Source organism: Paracoccidioides lutzii (assembly GCF_000150705.2).
Source record: "Paracoccidioides lutzii Pb01 unplaced genomic scaffold supercont2.3, whole genome shotgun sequence".
In the NCBI taxonomy this organism is placed as follows: domain Eukaryota; kingdom Fungi; phylum Ascomycota; class Eurotiomycetes; order Onygenales; family Ajellomycetaceae; genus Paracoccidioides; species Paracoccidioides lutzii.
The window spans coordinates 1,283,062-1,299,290 of NW_015440949.1; the positions used below are offsets into that span (position 1 = coordinate 1,283,062).

The 16,229-nt window shown below is 46.9% G+C and overlaps 5 protein-coding genes across 5 annotated transcripts; 4 read left to right on the top strand and 1 right to left on the bottom strand.

The window, feature by feature from the left end:
• Positions 1–1,004: 1,004 nt before the first annotated feature.
• Positions 1,005–2,146, top strand: PAAG_01705 (hypothetical protein; the record flags this gene model as incomplete). The annotated part of the gene is made up of 4 exons (XM_015844418.1): positions 1,005–1,022; positions 1,191–1,288; positions 1,364–1,486; positions 1,654–2,146. The coding sequence occupies 4 exons, from the start codon at positions 1,005–1,007 to the stop codon at positions 2,144–2,146; spliced, it is 732 nt and encodes a 243-aa protein (XP_015701326.1).
• A 449-nt stretch (positions 2,147–2,595) lies between these two features.
• PAAG_01706 (26S proteasome regulatory subunit RPN10) lies at positions 2,596–3,817 on the bottom strand (the record flags this gene model as incomplete). The annotated part of the gene is made up of 4 exons (XM_002796652.2): positions 2,596–3,213; positions 3,373–3,592; positions 3,678–3,716; positions 3,792–3,817. The coding sequence occupies 4 exons, from the start codon at positions 3,815–3,817 to the stop codon at positions 2,596–2,598; spliced, it is 903 nt and encodes a 300-aa protein (XP_002796698.1).
• Positions 3,818–4,465: 648 nt separating this feature from the next.
• On the top strand, positions 4,466–5,770 carry PAAG_01707 (hypothetical protein; the record flags this gene model as incomplete). The annotated part of the gene is made up of 3 exons (XM_015844419.1): positions 4,466–4,634; positions 4,707–4,980; positions 5,047–5,770. The coding sequence occupies 3 exons, from the start codon at positions 4,466–4,468 to the stop codon at positions 5,768–5,770; spliced, it is 1,167 nt and encodes a 388-aa protein (XP_015701327.1).
• Positions 5,771–8,670: 2,900 nt separating this feature from the next.
• PAAG_01709 (rho-type GTPase-activating protein) lies at positions 8,671–12,803 on the top strand (the record flags this gene model as incomplete). The annotated part of the gene is made up of 6 exons (XM_015844420.1): positions 8,671–9,111; positions 9,187–9,889; positions 9,964–10,605; positions 10,749–11,855; positions 11,939–12,225; positions 12,297–12,803. 6 exons carry the CDS (start codon positions 8,671–8,673, stop codon positions 12,801–12,803), a joined length of 3,687 nt encoding a protein of 1,228 aa, XP_015701328.1.
• Positions 12,804–14,814: 2,011 nt separating this feature from the next.
• Positions 14,815–15,524, top strand: PAAG_01710 (polymerase II polypeptide D; the record flags this gene model as incomplete). The annotated part of the gene is made up of 3 exons (XM_002796656.1): positions 14,815–15,017; positions 15,190–15,317; positions 15,397–15,524. The coding sequence occupies 3 exons, from the start codon at positions 14,815–14,817 to the stop codon at positions 15,522–15,524; spliced, it is 459 nt and encodes a 152-aa protein (XP_002796702.1).
• Positions 15,525–16,229: the final 705 nt, after the last annotated feature.

Here is a 16,229-nt window from a genome sequence, read left to right on the forward strand (position 1 = left end):
CTGCCTGCAGTCCAACTGCCAATATTGCAACTGCAAGACGTCAGAACACCTTCACGCTGCCAGTCATCTAACTGCTCTCATTATTCCGCCTCTGCAGTCGACGAATCTACGACAACCTGCAGCCAAGCGCTCATTGTCATAACCCAACAAAACTTCAAAATGAATTGACATAATGGTAATTGAGCAGTGGCTCAGCCGCGGGTTTAGTCACGCTAGAGATCCTAGGGAGAGATGATGTCGGGTTGAGAATAATTTGCTGTTCCAGTTGTTGGATTTCATAAACGATGCGTGAGGTCCATTACTCCACACCTGCTCGGGAAAACGACAGAGCCAAAAAGGGATGGAAACTACCGTTTCAGGTGTTCGAATTCCACGGATGATGTTCGGACAAGTGTTCACTATCATCATTATGAACCGAATCTGGCCGTTACGGCATCAAATAAATGGTTTTTATGACATGAATGTTGGTGACGAGCCGTTTCTGGGGAGAGAGGAGGGCTTCCTACCGTTATAGGTGTATCTCCGCCAGCCAGCCCAGGCTTCACCCTGAAATGCCAAGCTGATGAGGACTTGGGGTAGCTACCTGGGTATTGAGAAAGGAAGCCGAAGAGATCTTAACCGAGGGCGAGTTGGATATAAATTTTCTTTCAACGTGTGTCCCGGTTTAGGAGCGGGAGTGTAGATAGGGGCGTATCGATTGCGGAATGCGATGTATGATGATGTAGTCACATATCACATATTTTTATCCGTGCCAGAACTCCCTGAGACTAGTAAAATAATATTGACGGCTATTGAAAGCTGATAACTGCTTTATAGCATGTTCATCTTATGTACTTCCTAAACATATTTGGTTGGAAGACTGAGAGCACTATAACGAGTGTACTTTCAGCTGACTAATTTTAATTCTCATTGATCATTGGATTAAACTAAGCAGCGTACCTGAAACAGCTAGTCGGCAGCGTTGGCTCTATGCAATTTAGGTAGGTCCAACTTCCCAAGCCGATATGACATCTCCGAGTTCCGTGAACAGCTCAACCACCAAATAAATCCAAACAATCTTTCATTCGATACTAACACGTATTTCCGTACATCTAACTACAATTTCAACGGCATCGCTCTGACAGACTGCACATAGCCGCAACACCTAAATACCGCATACCACATCCCACACTCCCTTTCCGCGATCCTAGATCACCAATTTCTCCGCACACCTCCGCCTTACCGAACATTTCACCCCCAGAGAGGCCGAAGAAGATTGCTCCTTTCTGGAGCTCTTTACAACCACCATGTACGTCAGGATATTCTAAGGCTATTGTGTATAAGCAGGAGAAACCCTTCCTTTGCTAATCTCCCCGTTTCTAAGGGTCGTCTACACTCTCATAATCATAAACAAAGCGGGCGGTCTAATATACCACCGTGAGTTCCAATCAGGACTACTGAAACTGTCAACGAATGATTATCTGGTGCTGGCGGGGACGTTTCATGGGTGCGTATAATGGATACACAAGAAGAAAAATAAGACTGACTTCATACATCGGAACTACAAATCCTGCTCTTCACCCCCTACCCCAAGACCTCTTGATCCCCTCTGTGCACACCCCTCTTTAGATGAACCACCCAGCTGACTTCTCCCTTCTCACAATCCCCCAACAGAATCCACGCCATAACCCGCTCTCTCACCCCGCGCCTCCCCACAAACTCCACCACCCTCACCTCAACCCCAACCACCACAACCCCTTCAAACACCCTCGCAGCCTTCACCTCTTCCACCATCATGACCTCCCAAATCTCCCACACCTCCACCACCACCACAGCCGCCACCGGCGGCACCGGCGGCACCTCCTCCTCCACGACAACTCCCACAGCCACGCCCAACACTACAATCCCCAACCCCACCCTCCCAACCACCGGCATCGAAGTGCTGGAGACCGAGAAGTTCCGCCTAACATGTTTCCAGACGGTGACGGGGACGAAATTCCTGCTCTTCACGGATCCGCTGATGGCGAGTGTGGATATGATTATGAGGAAGATTTATGAGTTGTATGCGGATTATGTGATGAAGAATCCTTTTTATCAATTGGAGATGCCTGTAAGGTGTGAGGCGTTTGATAGGCATGTTACGGGGTGGGTTAAGGGGAGGGGGTAGGATGAGGAAGGATGGGATGGGATGGGACGGGATGGGTGGAAGATGCAGGTTGCATATCAAAAATAAGTAACGCTTTATGATTGTGTACGGTGGTGTTTCTTGGGCGGTTGGTTGGGCGCATATACCCCCCCTTGAGGTTTATGGATGTGGGGGAACTTCGAATCCTCAATTTTTTTTTCTTTTTCTTTTTGTTCTTCTTTGAACATGATGTTAAAATGCTTTTATTAAGCTTAGATTTAGTTAAATAGAGGCTTGATTTATGTGATAACCTAGTATCTGGAATGGCATGACGGGATAGATATGTGGCGTTGCGCTGAGTCTATGGTTTACAGAACTGACACCAATAATGCATCGAGTCAAAAAGGAACCGGGAATTAGATCTCTAGAAACAACGATAACAAAAATAAAAAGGCCATAATAAAGAAAACAAAAAATAGCCATCCACTTCCTCACGCCGTATCCATCTTATCCCCACCATTTCCCTTATCTCTATCATCTTTCTTATCTTCATTGGAACCACTTCGACTCGGCTCCCCATTCTCATCAAGGAGAGGTTGCGACTCGCCGCCCTCCTCCGCTATCCCTTCAAGAGCAACTTTCTCCTTCTTCTCCTTCTCCTCCTTCTCCTTCCTCTCCTTCTCTATGCGCGCCTGCTCTTCCTCAAGAGACATCCGTAGTGCAAACGCCAATTCCGGATCAGCGGCAGGATCAAAGCCAATATCGACACCACCTTCGCCTTCCTCATCGCCCCCTCCCCGACCAATCCCCGTGCCATCACCGCCTAGAATCGGAGTCGCAACAAGCGAGTCACTAAGAAGGTTTGGACCGGGGGGTATTACGGCAAGATGGGAGCCATCGGCGCCATTGACGTTTTCGTTAAAAGCCTCTAGTTTCTTAATGGTTTCGTCATCCAGGTCCCCGAATGCCACGAAGTCTACGGAGACGTTGTACTTTTTCATTCGTTTGGCGAGTTTGATGAGGATCTTTTCATCTTCGGCGATGGGGGAACAGGTAAAGACGATAATTCGTTGACGTTGGGCGCGTTCTCGACGGTGTTTGAGGGCTAGCTGTAGGCGGGTTTCAATCATGAATTGTAGCGGGTTAGAAGGTGTTTTATAGATGCTAATAGAAGTAGATGGAAGAAGATGGAAGGGATAAGGGGATAAGGGGATAAGGGGGTGTGGGTGTGGGTGTGTGCGGATGTTGAGGGTGGCACATGTGCTTACACCGGCAACCTGTATACTGGAGACAAGATGAGCCTGTCCCCGGATCTTCGTTCGATGCAGCCCGTCTAGAATCTTCCCTATGTCCGCTGTCAAGGTGACCAGTACTTCTGGGCCTTTCCCGGCCATACTCATCAGCCCGACTGACGATTCGGGGTTGGCTTGTGTCTTTGCGGCGTGAATTAGGTTGATAGCGTCGGCTTGGGCTTGAAACCGGGTGGGACTGTTTTGTTTGCCGGTTAGATTCAGAGGTTCATATACATAGCTGCTCGAAAGCGCGCTGGGCTTCTTGAGGGAGAGAAACGTACAGGTAATCACCATTCCTACTGCTCTCACTGTTATCGACGCTGTTGGGGGTTGAATTTTTCTATATTAGCTGGTAGCTCCGGCGGGCTGGTATTGGGGGAGATTAGCTGACGGACATGATCATCGTGGCCTCGAGCACCATCTTTGCTGGGGAGTGAGTGCTCCCGGCGCTGTTGTTTCTTTGGGGAAAAACGGGATATGGCTTTGGATGTATACGATGTGTATGTGAGATATGTGATCTCTCTAGGGCATAGAAATATATTAATTTGTATGCGGAGGTGGAGTTTGATGAATTAGGTAATACTGTATGTGAAGATGGAAGGAAGCTCGTGGCTGGTGATGCAGCCAGCTCCTGTCGTTTCTGGCGGGAATAGATTTCTGTCTAGATTGGGTTAGCGCCATATGCAGCAAATGGGCTCCATACAACGACGACAAACACGCATTGGAGATGAAGTCGCTTTCTCTCTCAAGCAAAGCTATGGGCTTTCGAAAGTAAGACTTAAAGGGCCCTGTATGAATCAGATTCTCGTCCAACTTTCGAGTGACATGGAGACGATTCGAGTCAAAAAAGCGAAGTCGAACCTGAGCCCAATTAGTGATGACATAATACATCACGAAACCAGGGGCTTGGAAATGCTCTGCGGTTGTTCCACACTAGCTTCTTCTGATTTGTTTACATAGTCCCATCCACACGTCTAATGGTTTCAACGTATCGTTTTCCTCGTCCAAATCACATCTGACTCCCACACGATAAAAAGAACGTGCTGCTGCAATAAAAATATAGTAAAAAATGGCAACTGTTTCTAAAAAACGCAAATCCCCCGGGCCTAGCAGCAACCACACGTTCGACCACGATGACAGTCCTGCGCCGCGAACGCCAACAGGAAACCCAACCAGGAAGAGACTCAAAATCACACATAACCAGAAACAAGCCCTAATAGATAACCTACAACTGGAAAGTATGTTATGGGCGATTCACTTCCCTGCTCTTCCCATTTCAAAGGGGGTATCGACTAACTGAAATCCAATAGTCACTGAACGCGCGAGAAAACTACGTGCACAATACGCGTTACAAGCACAAGACCTCCGCGGACGGATTGAGAGACGCATAAACCGCATACCCATGGCTCTACGAAAGGCCAATATAGGTGAATTGCTTGCAAAACACTCAGAATCAACCAATGCAGATGACGCAGTGAAAAAGTCCAAAGCAACTGCCAAATCAAGCAAGGCCACTGCAACCTCAGAGACTGGCAATGCTGCTGTGTCCACCACTCGAACAACTCGGGGGGTCAAGCGGACAAGGTAATTTTATTTTGGGTTTGAGTCCGCCTTTTTAATTAAATAATTGTACTTCCTAACTGTGGTCAGCGATGTAATGCTCGCGTCCGATAAAGAAAACGCTCCTTTCCAAGATCCTGTGCATGTGCCGCTATCAAACCCGAAGAAGCGGGGCACGCCTAATGCACACCCAGGCCATCCTCGAGTTCTATCTCAGTTCACAGAGACGGGCGTCTTGTCGCCGAAATCTTCCAATTCCAGGACATTCCCGCAATCTCCGCTGCGCAATGTAACTGGCAAATCACAACAGCATCTTAGCAATTTGCGTCCGTCATCGCCTCTGAAACCCGCGAGTTGCATGAAGTCAGCGGGTCCTGGTTTTGTGGCCATGGTTGAGAATGCAAGAACAAGAGCCACGAGAGGTGCTGCAGGAGCTGGAACAAGGAAGGTTTCGCCCAATAGCGACGCAACTGGCACGCGGAGGAAGACTACTGCCAAATCCACTGCATCCACAACTACAACCAGAGCGCCCCCGTCGCGCCCTACTACGCGGCAAAGGAACACGAGGAGGAATAGTGCGGACTCTACGGCTTCTAATACGTCGTCGGGAACGACGGTTGTGAAGATGATGAGAAGGGGCACGGCGGGGTCCCAGAAGGCTTCTGCAGCAACGAGTAAACGAGCTGCTGTCCCGCGTGGCCAGGCTCCGACTGCAACTTCCACTGCTAAGAAAGCGAGCGCGGCTGCGGCGAAGACACTGGAGACGACGGAATCGGCTGGGACCAGGAAGAGGGGACTTAGGAAAAGATCTTGAGGGTAGGGTTGGTAGTGCTTTAATAAGGCAGAGCTTTTGCTACTTTATGACTCGATCGAAATAGAGGGTTCTTTTCTCTCTCCCCTTCAGGATTCGTGGATCGCATGGGGGTTCAGTATATTTTGCGGACAGGAATAAGATAAAAGAGGATCTTTTTCTCTTTTTGAAACAGCTGGCCTGTCTGGACTTGTTGGATTATTTTTTGATTTGTTGTGGGTTTATTGATTAAGGTTTCTGGGGTTTCATGGGAATCATCCGGGCTTTGCGGAATCTTTTCACTCCGATTTGATAATTAGGTACCATACTTTTAAACTAACTAGTTATGTACTAGTTTATGAACTCAACTTCTCTAACATTTCTTGTTTCTCCTTGCGTTTTAAGTTCTTAAAGCTAAAAGTTCAACTCTGCTGAGATCTTAAACTGTTCCTTGTTCCCTGTACCTTGTCCACTTGTTTCTATATTTAACTTCTGTATGTCCGGGTGGTTGGTGAATCAGTAGAGATGAGAGGCATGGGTTTTCTGAATCGGGATAAAATGGGGATAGACATGCGGGCAGTTCGGGGGTTACAGTTGAACGTGGTATTACAAAAGAGGTTGACTGTGTGGTTCAAAAGCGGGGCACCACTCTTGTAAAACAAGGTCAACTGTACCTCCCGGAAAAACCTTCCGTGTTGGTTGTTGATAGTTAAACCCTGACGACCCCAACCACTCAAAACTACCGTACATTAGTCATTGCCTGCACAATCTCTATAAGCTCTTGGTTGGTGGAGATTTTGCCCTTGGCCTTAACTAAGCCTAATCCTACCCCCATAACCCACCCCCTCACCCTTAGTGGAGGTTGAATAGACATTTTTATTTGTGGTGAATGTGCAGAGTGTTTTTTCAACAGAGAATTGTGTTACAGAGCTGATCATGAAAGTATTGGGCCCCACTTTTACAACCATGTTCACCTCTTCAAACCCATTCAACTGTGCTCCGTATCTCCACACACACACACCCCACATATTACTAATACAACTCTATTCAACACCGGGGTTAAGGGTAGATTAGGGGGTTTTAGGATTTGGGTTAGTTTAAGGCTAAGGAACCTGTGAAGTATGATAAAAATCACTAGCGTCAAGGAGCATATAGAGATGTGTGTGAGATCCCCTACGTAGTTTCAATGGAGGGTGGTCACTGTTTATAGCATTAAACCGCCAACGGCTTTTCCAGCCGAATTTTAAAACCTGTTCAATTGTATTCCTGCACACTGAACTGGCCACATTGGGATTGGTCGGCTCTGGGGTAATATAACGCATAGTCAAGGTATATAAGGAAGCTTTTCTTATCATGTATATGTTGTTTCTCTGTAAGAAGGTCAGTGATGGGATCTGGATCTCTCATCTCCAGGGACCGAGTATATATGGTGCCTGGGATTCAAGATAGGAACGGGACAGTCTAGATATTCGCAGTGACCACGGGAATAACTAGAGTAGCTATCCAATTCCTTCAGAATGTTTTGATAGGAATGATAAAAGAGGTCCTGCAGCGTGCATGACAAACATCATCCATCCATACTCGTCTCCCCACACTGCTTTTTTTAAACACACCCAATCTCTACTAACTAATTTTCGCCAATTGAAACCTCCCCTCCTCATCTTCCATCTTCTTCTACATTATTGATCTTCCACGTTGAAGATGCAAGATGGTGGCAGTCCCAGGTGCAACTTCCCAGGTCACGTGCCGCCCAGCGCTGCCCAGCCTCCAGCCTCAAGCCTCCAGCCTCAGGCCCCAAGCCCCAAGCCCCAAAGGCCAGCGACAACCCAAAGACAAAGAACAACCAAAGACAACCAAAGAAAACATCCGTCCGTGAATTTCTTTAGGGGGCGTCAATCAAACAACAAACAGCCCGTGCCAGCAATCAACCAACCTCTGAACCTCTCCATCATCTCTCCTCCCTCTCCCTCTCCTCACTTCGGTTCAAAACAAGTGGCTCTTGTTTGCATGTGGTCTGCCCTTTGCTCTTTCTATCGCTCTCTCCTTTCTTTTTCCTTGCTCTCTCCTCTACCCGCTACCCGGTCGCGTCTCCCGCCTCCACGGCATTCACGATTCTGCTTCTCGTCCTGGTTTGCTGATGCACCAGGGGATGTTGGTCAATTATCTGCGGGCCAAGCTGCTTCGCTGCGTGTTGGTCGCTCTCTGACTCGCCTGGCTACACCCCAAAAAGTCCACCACGTCTCTTGCTGCTGCACAGCCTAACCCATCACCCCACACCGTTTTATTATAATCCCTGCCAATTTGAACCACCCTCGTCAGATGCTCTGCCTCTTGAGGCCTCCTTAACCTTATTTTTCTGCGCAGCTTTGCTGCTACAAGGCGTTCGGGCGCTGCTGTCTCCGATTGTCTTCACTCTTTCTTGTCTTTCGATAACTAATAACTCTCTAGCGCTGGTGGTGGCTGGTCTCGTTTTCCCGCTGGAGGGAAGCCCGACTAAATATACGAGGTCGAAGTGAAATTGATCATCCATCTCCTAACAAGCCCATCCTCTCCAAAGCTCTTCCCCACGACAAGCCTTTTGCGAATTCTTTTCAATCATCCAGTTTAATCTTCTGGCCTTGATACTTCTATCCTCCCTCACGATATTTTACTGTGATACCCGCTGTGTTCTCTCCCAATAGCCTTTTTCTCTTTCACCGTTTCCTAGCAGCGTCGTTTTGCCAAGGTTCCCCCCCACCCCCGCGTTTCCTTCTTCTTCACTTTCTCGCCTACGAATCCTCAGCCTAAGAACTATCTCGACTCTACCTTCGAATTTAAAAACACATCCTGCAGCGCATTTGGTGGATAGGAGAGAGATTTGCATGAGGTTTTTGCTTTTGTGTGAAAGGATCAAATAATCAAAATCTACCTGGGCGGGCGTGGAGATGCCTCCTGCTGACCCGCGTGCGCTCCCTCCAGACCTAATCCCAGGCAATGGGATTAGGAATGGAGCCCAGCAGCCCGCAAATCTAGGTGACCCGGGCATGTACGGCGAAACCTGCCAGACCCATTCCCCAACCGATGTTCCAAGTCCTTCCGGCGGTGGGACAGGGACTCCGTGGAACAACTCACCGTCCATTGGCGGCGGTGCCTTCGATAGCGACACTTACCATGCACCTAATATTCGCACAGGCCGGGGACAACATTCCTCTCATAATCAACAGGGCGGACCAGGCACACGTGATCGGTCATTTCAGAATGGAGGATCCGGCAGCAAGTCTCCTGGTGGCAACTCCAGGACGTGCAGAAGATGCGAGGAACCGTTACAGGGTCAGTTTGTGCGGGCATTGGGTGGTACATTCCATCTAGAATGTTTCCAGTGCAATGTAAGTTAGCTATCTTCTTCCTTTCTAGACTGCTGCACTGATATGCCTGCCTAACCTAACCTTTTCATAAAATAGGACTGCGGTGATGTCGTCGCGTCTAAATTCTTTCCGCTTGATGCTGAGGATGGAAGTGGTCAGTATCCCCTCTGCGAGACGGATTACTTTCAACGCCTGAATCTTCTCTGCTATGAATGTGGTGGTGCTCTCCGCGGGTCATACATTACTGCCTTGGATCGCAAATACCACATCGAACATTTCACCTGTTCCGTCTGTCCAACTGTCTTTGGAGCACAGGATAGCTATTATGAGCACGAGGAAAAAGTCTATTGTCATTATCATTACTCCACCCAGTTTGCGCAGCGATGTAATGGCTGCCAAACGGCTATCTTAAAGCAGTTCGTCGAGATCTTCCGCAATGGCCAGAATCAGCACTGGCATCCGGAGTGCTATATGATTCACAAGTTCTGGAACGTCCGGCTTGCTCCAAACGGCCAGGAGTTTGTCCGTCCAGAACTAGATATCGAGGCGACGGATGAGGATCGTGAATTCATCAGGAAGCAAGAAGATAAGATGGAGGAGAAAGTCTACCGGATTTGGAGCGTGCTGTCCACTTTCGAAGAATCCTCTGCTGCTTGCATATCGGACATGTTATTACATGTCAGTAATGGCGCTTACGTTGATGGCGTGGTCGTTGCGAAACGGTTTATCTTCCATGTGGATGTCCTCTTCAAAGCTCTGGATAGCCTTGCTGTTGCTATATCATCTAGAAAGATGAAAGGTAAGTGCTGAGTGCCAGCTGCTTGCTCTTAACTGTTTGTCATTCCAACGATCTAATCAACCCGAATATTGTAGATCTGGCTTATGGTCGAGAAGCAAAACTTCTTTGCAAAAAAATTGTCGCATTTTTCGCATTACTTTCCAAAACTCAGGAGACCGGTGTTCGGAAACTTGGTGTCACACAAGAGCTACTTGCACTTGTGACTGGCCTTGCCCATTATTTGAAACTTCTGATTCGGATCGGCTTACAGGGAGCCTTGAAATTGGAAAGGGAGAGTGACAACCCGGACGAGCTGTACACATTCTTGGAGAAGCTTGACGCCTTGGGTGATGTGGACGCTATTTCGGCTGCCAATCTCACAGATTCCATGTCACGCCTCTCGGACCAGCAGTCCGATTGCTGTGCTGCCTGCAAAGACCCCATTGATGACGAGTGTATCATTCTGGGACAGCGAAGATGGCATTTAAAACCCCCCCACCTTGTCTGCGGTGCTTGCCAAACTGACTTGACGGTGGACCTGTTGGATGCACGGTGGAGTGAGGAAAAGGATCGACCGTTCTGCCGTACATGTGCTGAACACAAAGGCCACGCTCCAGGTGGTAAAAAAGGGTTTTCCTATGTTACCAAGTTGCAGCAGTATGTTTTCCTGCTGCAGGTGGCTCTTGCAAGGCTGCTCTCTGTTTTACGGTCGGGTGGCACTCTGCCACATACGTCAGGTATTTTATCATCCATTCTCATTTTTCTTGAATATTTTGAAAAAGGGAGAAAGAAAAAAAAAAAAAACAATAAAAGAAAATTAAAAAAAAAAAAAGGAAAAAAAGAAAATATATGGACCTGTTGCTGACTCCTTTGAATCCAGACGATCCGAATCTGAAGAACTATGAAGCCAATGATGGTCATAGGATATCACCCAGCGGGGAACTCCAGACCCCTCAGCGATCGAACACTCGATCGAGATCCTACGGGGCAGGCGTGTCAGATGAGAACACTGGATCATCCTCCCTGGAACAAACAGTTGGTGAGATAAAAAGACTCCATTCAACCCGAACGGAACGTACACTCTCCACAACGTTTAAGAGAGCTCGAGCTTCGCGGATCATCGATGGTCCTCAGGGCAGATCTGCACGACCAGGTTCACCCAGCACCAGTGGACCGGAAGTTAAGAATCCAGGCTTCCAGATCGTTGAAGAAAAGGATGCCGCTGGCGAATCAATTACAGATCTGACATTTGGAAACCAAGACGCACTAACCTTGGATGATATTCCGAGGATCGTAGCTGCTGAGCAAGCAAAGGAGCAGCGGCCTAATGCATTTCGTCATGCAGGGACTAGTCTTGTTGGAGCTGGTGGGCGGCCTGCCAAACTTGTAAATGGTCACAAACGGGAGGTGTCCGGTCCTGGAGATACTAGGGGTGGCACAGCTCCAAGAACCACGAAGTACTTTTCGGAATTGTCTGCGCTGGAATACTTTATTGTCCGCCACGTTGCCGTTCTGTCTATGGAACCTCTTCTTGAAGGCCATTTCAATCTGGAGGAGCTTCTTGGGCTTATTGAGTCGAGAAAGCCTACTATCTGGAACATATTTGGGAGAGCGTTTAAGAACGATGGCCGTAAAGGTGGTAAGAAGAAGGGTGTCTTTGGCGTCTGCTTGGATGCGCTTATTGAGAAAGATGGGACAGAGTCAACACATGGCGTTGGTCCTGGTACCTTGCGTATACCTACTTTCATCGATGATGCCATCTCTGCCATGCGACAGATGGATATGTCAGTCGAGGGCGTTTTCCGGAAAAATGGTAACATAAAACGACTCAAGGAGACTTCGGAGATTGTAGATACGAGGTATGAACAGGCGGATTTTAATAAGGAAAATCCTGTTCAGATTGCTGCGTTGCTTAAGAAATTCCTTCGGGAGATGCCTGATCCTCTTCTCACGTTTAAATTACATCGTCTATTCCTTATTTCCCAAAGTAGGTTGCTTCTTCATCCATTTTTAAAGGGAAACAGCACTTTCGTTGCTCTTTTTTAATTGGCTCCTGACAATATCATGCAGAAGTATCGGATCCCGAAAAACAACGGCGGATTCTCCACTTGACATGTTGCCTGTTACCCAAAACGCATCGTGATACCATGGAAGTTCTCTTCTCATTTTTGAACTGGGCTTCATCTTTCTCCCATGTCGATGAAGAATCCGGAAGCAAAATGGACGTCCACAATATCGCAACTGTTATGACTCCTAACATCCTTTACGGTAGAGAGAAATCGGCGGGTATGGAGGATAGCTTCTTGGCAATCGAAGCCGTCACTACATTGATAGAATACAACGATAGCATGTGTGAGGTGAGTGGTAGCAAACCCGCCGAAATGTGCATGCGCACCGTGTTCATCAACCTAATTTTCTTCTTTACCAGGTTCCACAAGACCTCCAATCCATCCTGACAGACTCGACTCTTTTCAACGGCAGCGCCGAAATCACAACGAAAGAAATCCTTAAAAGATACGGGGATATAGGCAAAATAGCCACTCCGCAACGAGCACCTACCACCGTGGCAGCTACCCCAGTACGAACCGGGTCAGGTCGTGCAGTAAACCCACCCGTCGCCACGCGAATTGACAAGGATCCATCTCAAGCCAACGCATGGCAGATGCAGAGCTCCGTTCGGCACGTACAGCCGCCTGCACCTGGAGCTCCCTCACAAGCACAGGGTCCAGTCTCACCACAGCAGGCGTCATCGCCGCCTGAATATGATTACGGCAGTCAACGCCCGCCTCAGTTCCCTGGCCGGAGTGCCAGTGGAGATTCGTATACAAGCCAGGGCCCATCGGGCCAGCCGGTGCAACAACTGAATCCGCAACAACAGCAGCAGCAAGTGGCGTCTAGACAGCGACCAGCTGCCGCTGCTGGTCCCATGCTTTAACGCTCCGCTGATATTTTTTTTTTTTTTTCTTTTTCTCTTTTCCCCTTCAACTACTCCTGTGCGCGAGGTGAATTATTTCTAACTTCTGCGACATAACCGGACGAACCTATATGGCCTAGCTATCATCACCACGTGTGTCTTTTGGTTATAATGGGAGTTTCTAATTGGAATTTCTTTCCTCTCTTTGTTTCCTCTTTTTTCGCTTGAATCAGGAATGAATGGTGTTGAGATCTGTTCTCCTCTGTTATCCTGTTTTATATTAATTTGTTTATTTTTGTTTTATTTTATTTTATTTTTATTTTTTGCGAGCGTCTCGTTGCAGCACAGGAAAAAGACCCCCTTTTTTTTTTTTTTTTTTTTTTTTTTTTTTTTTTAATTAAACTGATCTGACAGGTCTGGCTGGTCTGGCGGTGAGGAAGAAAAACGAAAGAAGAAAAATTAAAATATTGGATGGGACCTGATCATCAAGTCCCCGTGTTTGTGAGCGTTTTCTGCTTCTTATCTTTTCTTAACGCCAAGCGTTTACATCTTACGATTACTGCGGTACATACAAACATATCTCGCCTCCTTGTTGTGCTCCAACTTTCTACTTACCCCCGGGAATCATGAATTTCCATTGCCAATTCACTCACCTCCTCTCAATACCCATTCTGAATGAAGTAGTAGCTCTTATATTTTCTCTACTCTCTCCATTTTCTCCATTTGAATGCTTTTGGCTTGACACTGGTGTTACACTTATTTCCTCTTTTTTACCGCCATTACTTTGATTCTTTTAACTCTTCTTATTTATCTCTTCTTGGCCCTACCCAAGTTTACCCTATCCATCATGATCCCTTTTGTTCCTCTTTTCTTCTCTTCACATTCCAGCATATCTTTTAAGAATCGAGTTTGCTATTACTACCCTGCTCTCACATTTGGTTTGACTGATTGACATTAGGTCATGTTTGCTTTGCACTATTCGCCGCCTAATGACCACTGGTGAGCATGGAGCGCTATTTCCCCCAATTTTAACATAATCTCGGCCATTACTTTATTCCCTTGTCTCCTATTCGCTTTTTTATCCCAATTTCTATCTTTTTTGCTTTTTCATTTCCGTTTTTCTTCACCTCTTTTTCTTCTTCCAAAGTCTATGCAAAAAAATTCATTTAATATTCATCAACGTATCTTCTATACGATTATTTATTTATTTTTTAGACCCATCCTTCATCTCCCGGGCTTCTGCGCCCATTTCTAGTATATCCGTGTTTTATATACCATTAGCTTGATTAAAACAAGTTGTCTTCTGGTTTTTACTTCACTACCTATGTTTCCCGATGTTTCCCGTCTTTCGCGTGCTATATTAGGCATCCTTTCTGCAAGATAAATTTCATTTGCCTGTCGACCAGTTCCAAGGATTAGAAGTATCTCAACTGTTCTTCTGTATTAATCTTTTATATCACGTGATATGAGACTAAATGTGAGCTACGTTAAGAGCGAAATTGTTTGGGCGTGGGCGTAGGCGAGAGCGCCGTTCGCCCCCAGTGGCCTCCCGCACGTGATTCTGCGTACCATGTATATTGGCTGCTAGCTTTTCCTCCCAATACGAGATCAACCATCACACAGAAATTGAAACATAAAGAGAGCTTTTCGCTACGCAGCGAAGATTCACCAGCCTGGAGGAAGGATGAGCTAGGCCTAAATGAGGCTAGCGTGTGACATGTAGGGCTAGCGTGAAAAAGGAAAAAGCTTGCGCTCTCACACTAAATTATGTAGCCGCACTAGTCCCAAAGCAGGTTCCGCCCATGATCCCTTTCAGAATCAATCTCCTCGACTTCCAATCTCCAATTCACTTCACGTAGCAAGGGTTTTTACCACCAGAGGCAGCAGAACCAGGCGACTCCGCCGCGAAAGGAATAAAAGTGAACAGTACTCACTTTCAGTGCTATAAACGGATACATAAATATCAACTCTCGATTTCCCTCCCACTCTCAGCAAAGGGCAGTGACCGCGATAGCCAAAGAAAGATACCAAAATGACAACCTCCTCCTCCACACCTCTTCCAGACCCCACGCATCGAAAGCGCGAGCTCCCCCAGAACGAGTTGGAAGCCACCTCTCAGCTTAAACTGGGCGAATTTCAGAACGTGCCGACTCTCTCGTTATCGGAGGCCCGGTTGGTTATTAACAAGGTGCTAGATCTGAGAAGGAAGGGTGAACATAAGTTTGAGGAGAGGGAGTATGTTGCTCCTCCCTATCTTACATCTAGCCTTTCTTGGTATTTTCATCTTGACTTGGGGTGTTCTGTTCGTTGGAGGGATAGCGGATGGAATGAATTTTGCACATGAAAGCCCAGCTAAATGAGTGTACAACACGGGCGTGCTTTGCTAACCTTTACACCCTGAATTTAGGACACTGGTTAAAACGCAAGATTACCTGGAGCTCTTCGCACGATTCAAGGAGAAGGAAAACATCGAAGCTGTTGAACGTCTTCTGTCTGCGCACACCGAGCTGGAATTTTTTGAGAGGTCGCAACTAGGTATATGCTCTTTGCCTCGTAAAGATATTATCCAAAAAATAAATAAATAAATAAATAAAAATTCTAACCGTTGCTATAGGAAGCCTCTGCTGCAATGATGCCGAAGAAGCCAAGTCCCTGATTCCTAGCATAGGGAACAAAATCTCAGACACCGAACTTCAAGAGCTCCTGGATGAATTGACGAAACTGAGAAACTTCGTGGAGTGAGAGTCACAGAAAGCACTGCGTTTAGAGAATAAAACCTTCTGTTGAGTGAATGAAGATGATGAATCCAAATGCGCGACCGGGCTCATCCTCAAGTTCTGTGAAGTGCGGCGACTGAGGATGTGATTGATAGCTTTGACTTCCGAAAATCCGTTCTATTTTGCCCACGTCTTACCAACGATACGTGTCCGGATTACATAGCTTACCTAACCCTTGGCGAGCAATGTAACTACAGAAGACAACTTCGCAAATGCACTAGCTCGTGGGAATTTCATCATGCCTTCCTCGATTGGTCGGTAAAATCTTTAACACTGTGGGTTATTATTGGATCCATCTGCCGTTAACTGGGTTGCAGCACGGTTCCATACTATTGAGAGCCTAGAACAAGGAAATGAATGGTGTTGGAAATAGGAACGGGTGCGTTAAAGTAATGGATTGACGAATCTATTACTACCACAGCGAATGACGATTGCATAGCACTTTTCCTTTCCATTCTCTCCTGACTATGAAGTGTCTTTGGGTAGATGCTCAAGGGATATTCAGGACAAGAAACAATCCGTCCTAGATGATCTAGTCGGTCATTTCCGACCTGATGAGCGACAACCCGAAAAAGGATTTGTGTGTGCGGGATATCTAGTATTTATGAAAGGAGTAAACGAGTATTCCTTTGTGTCTATAACCTCTGTATAATACAAGTGTTGAATATAA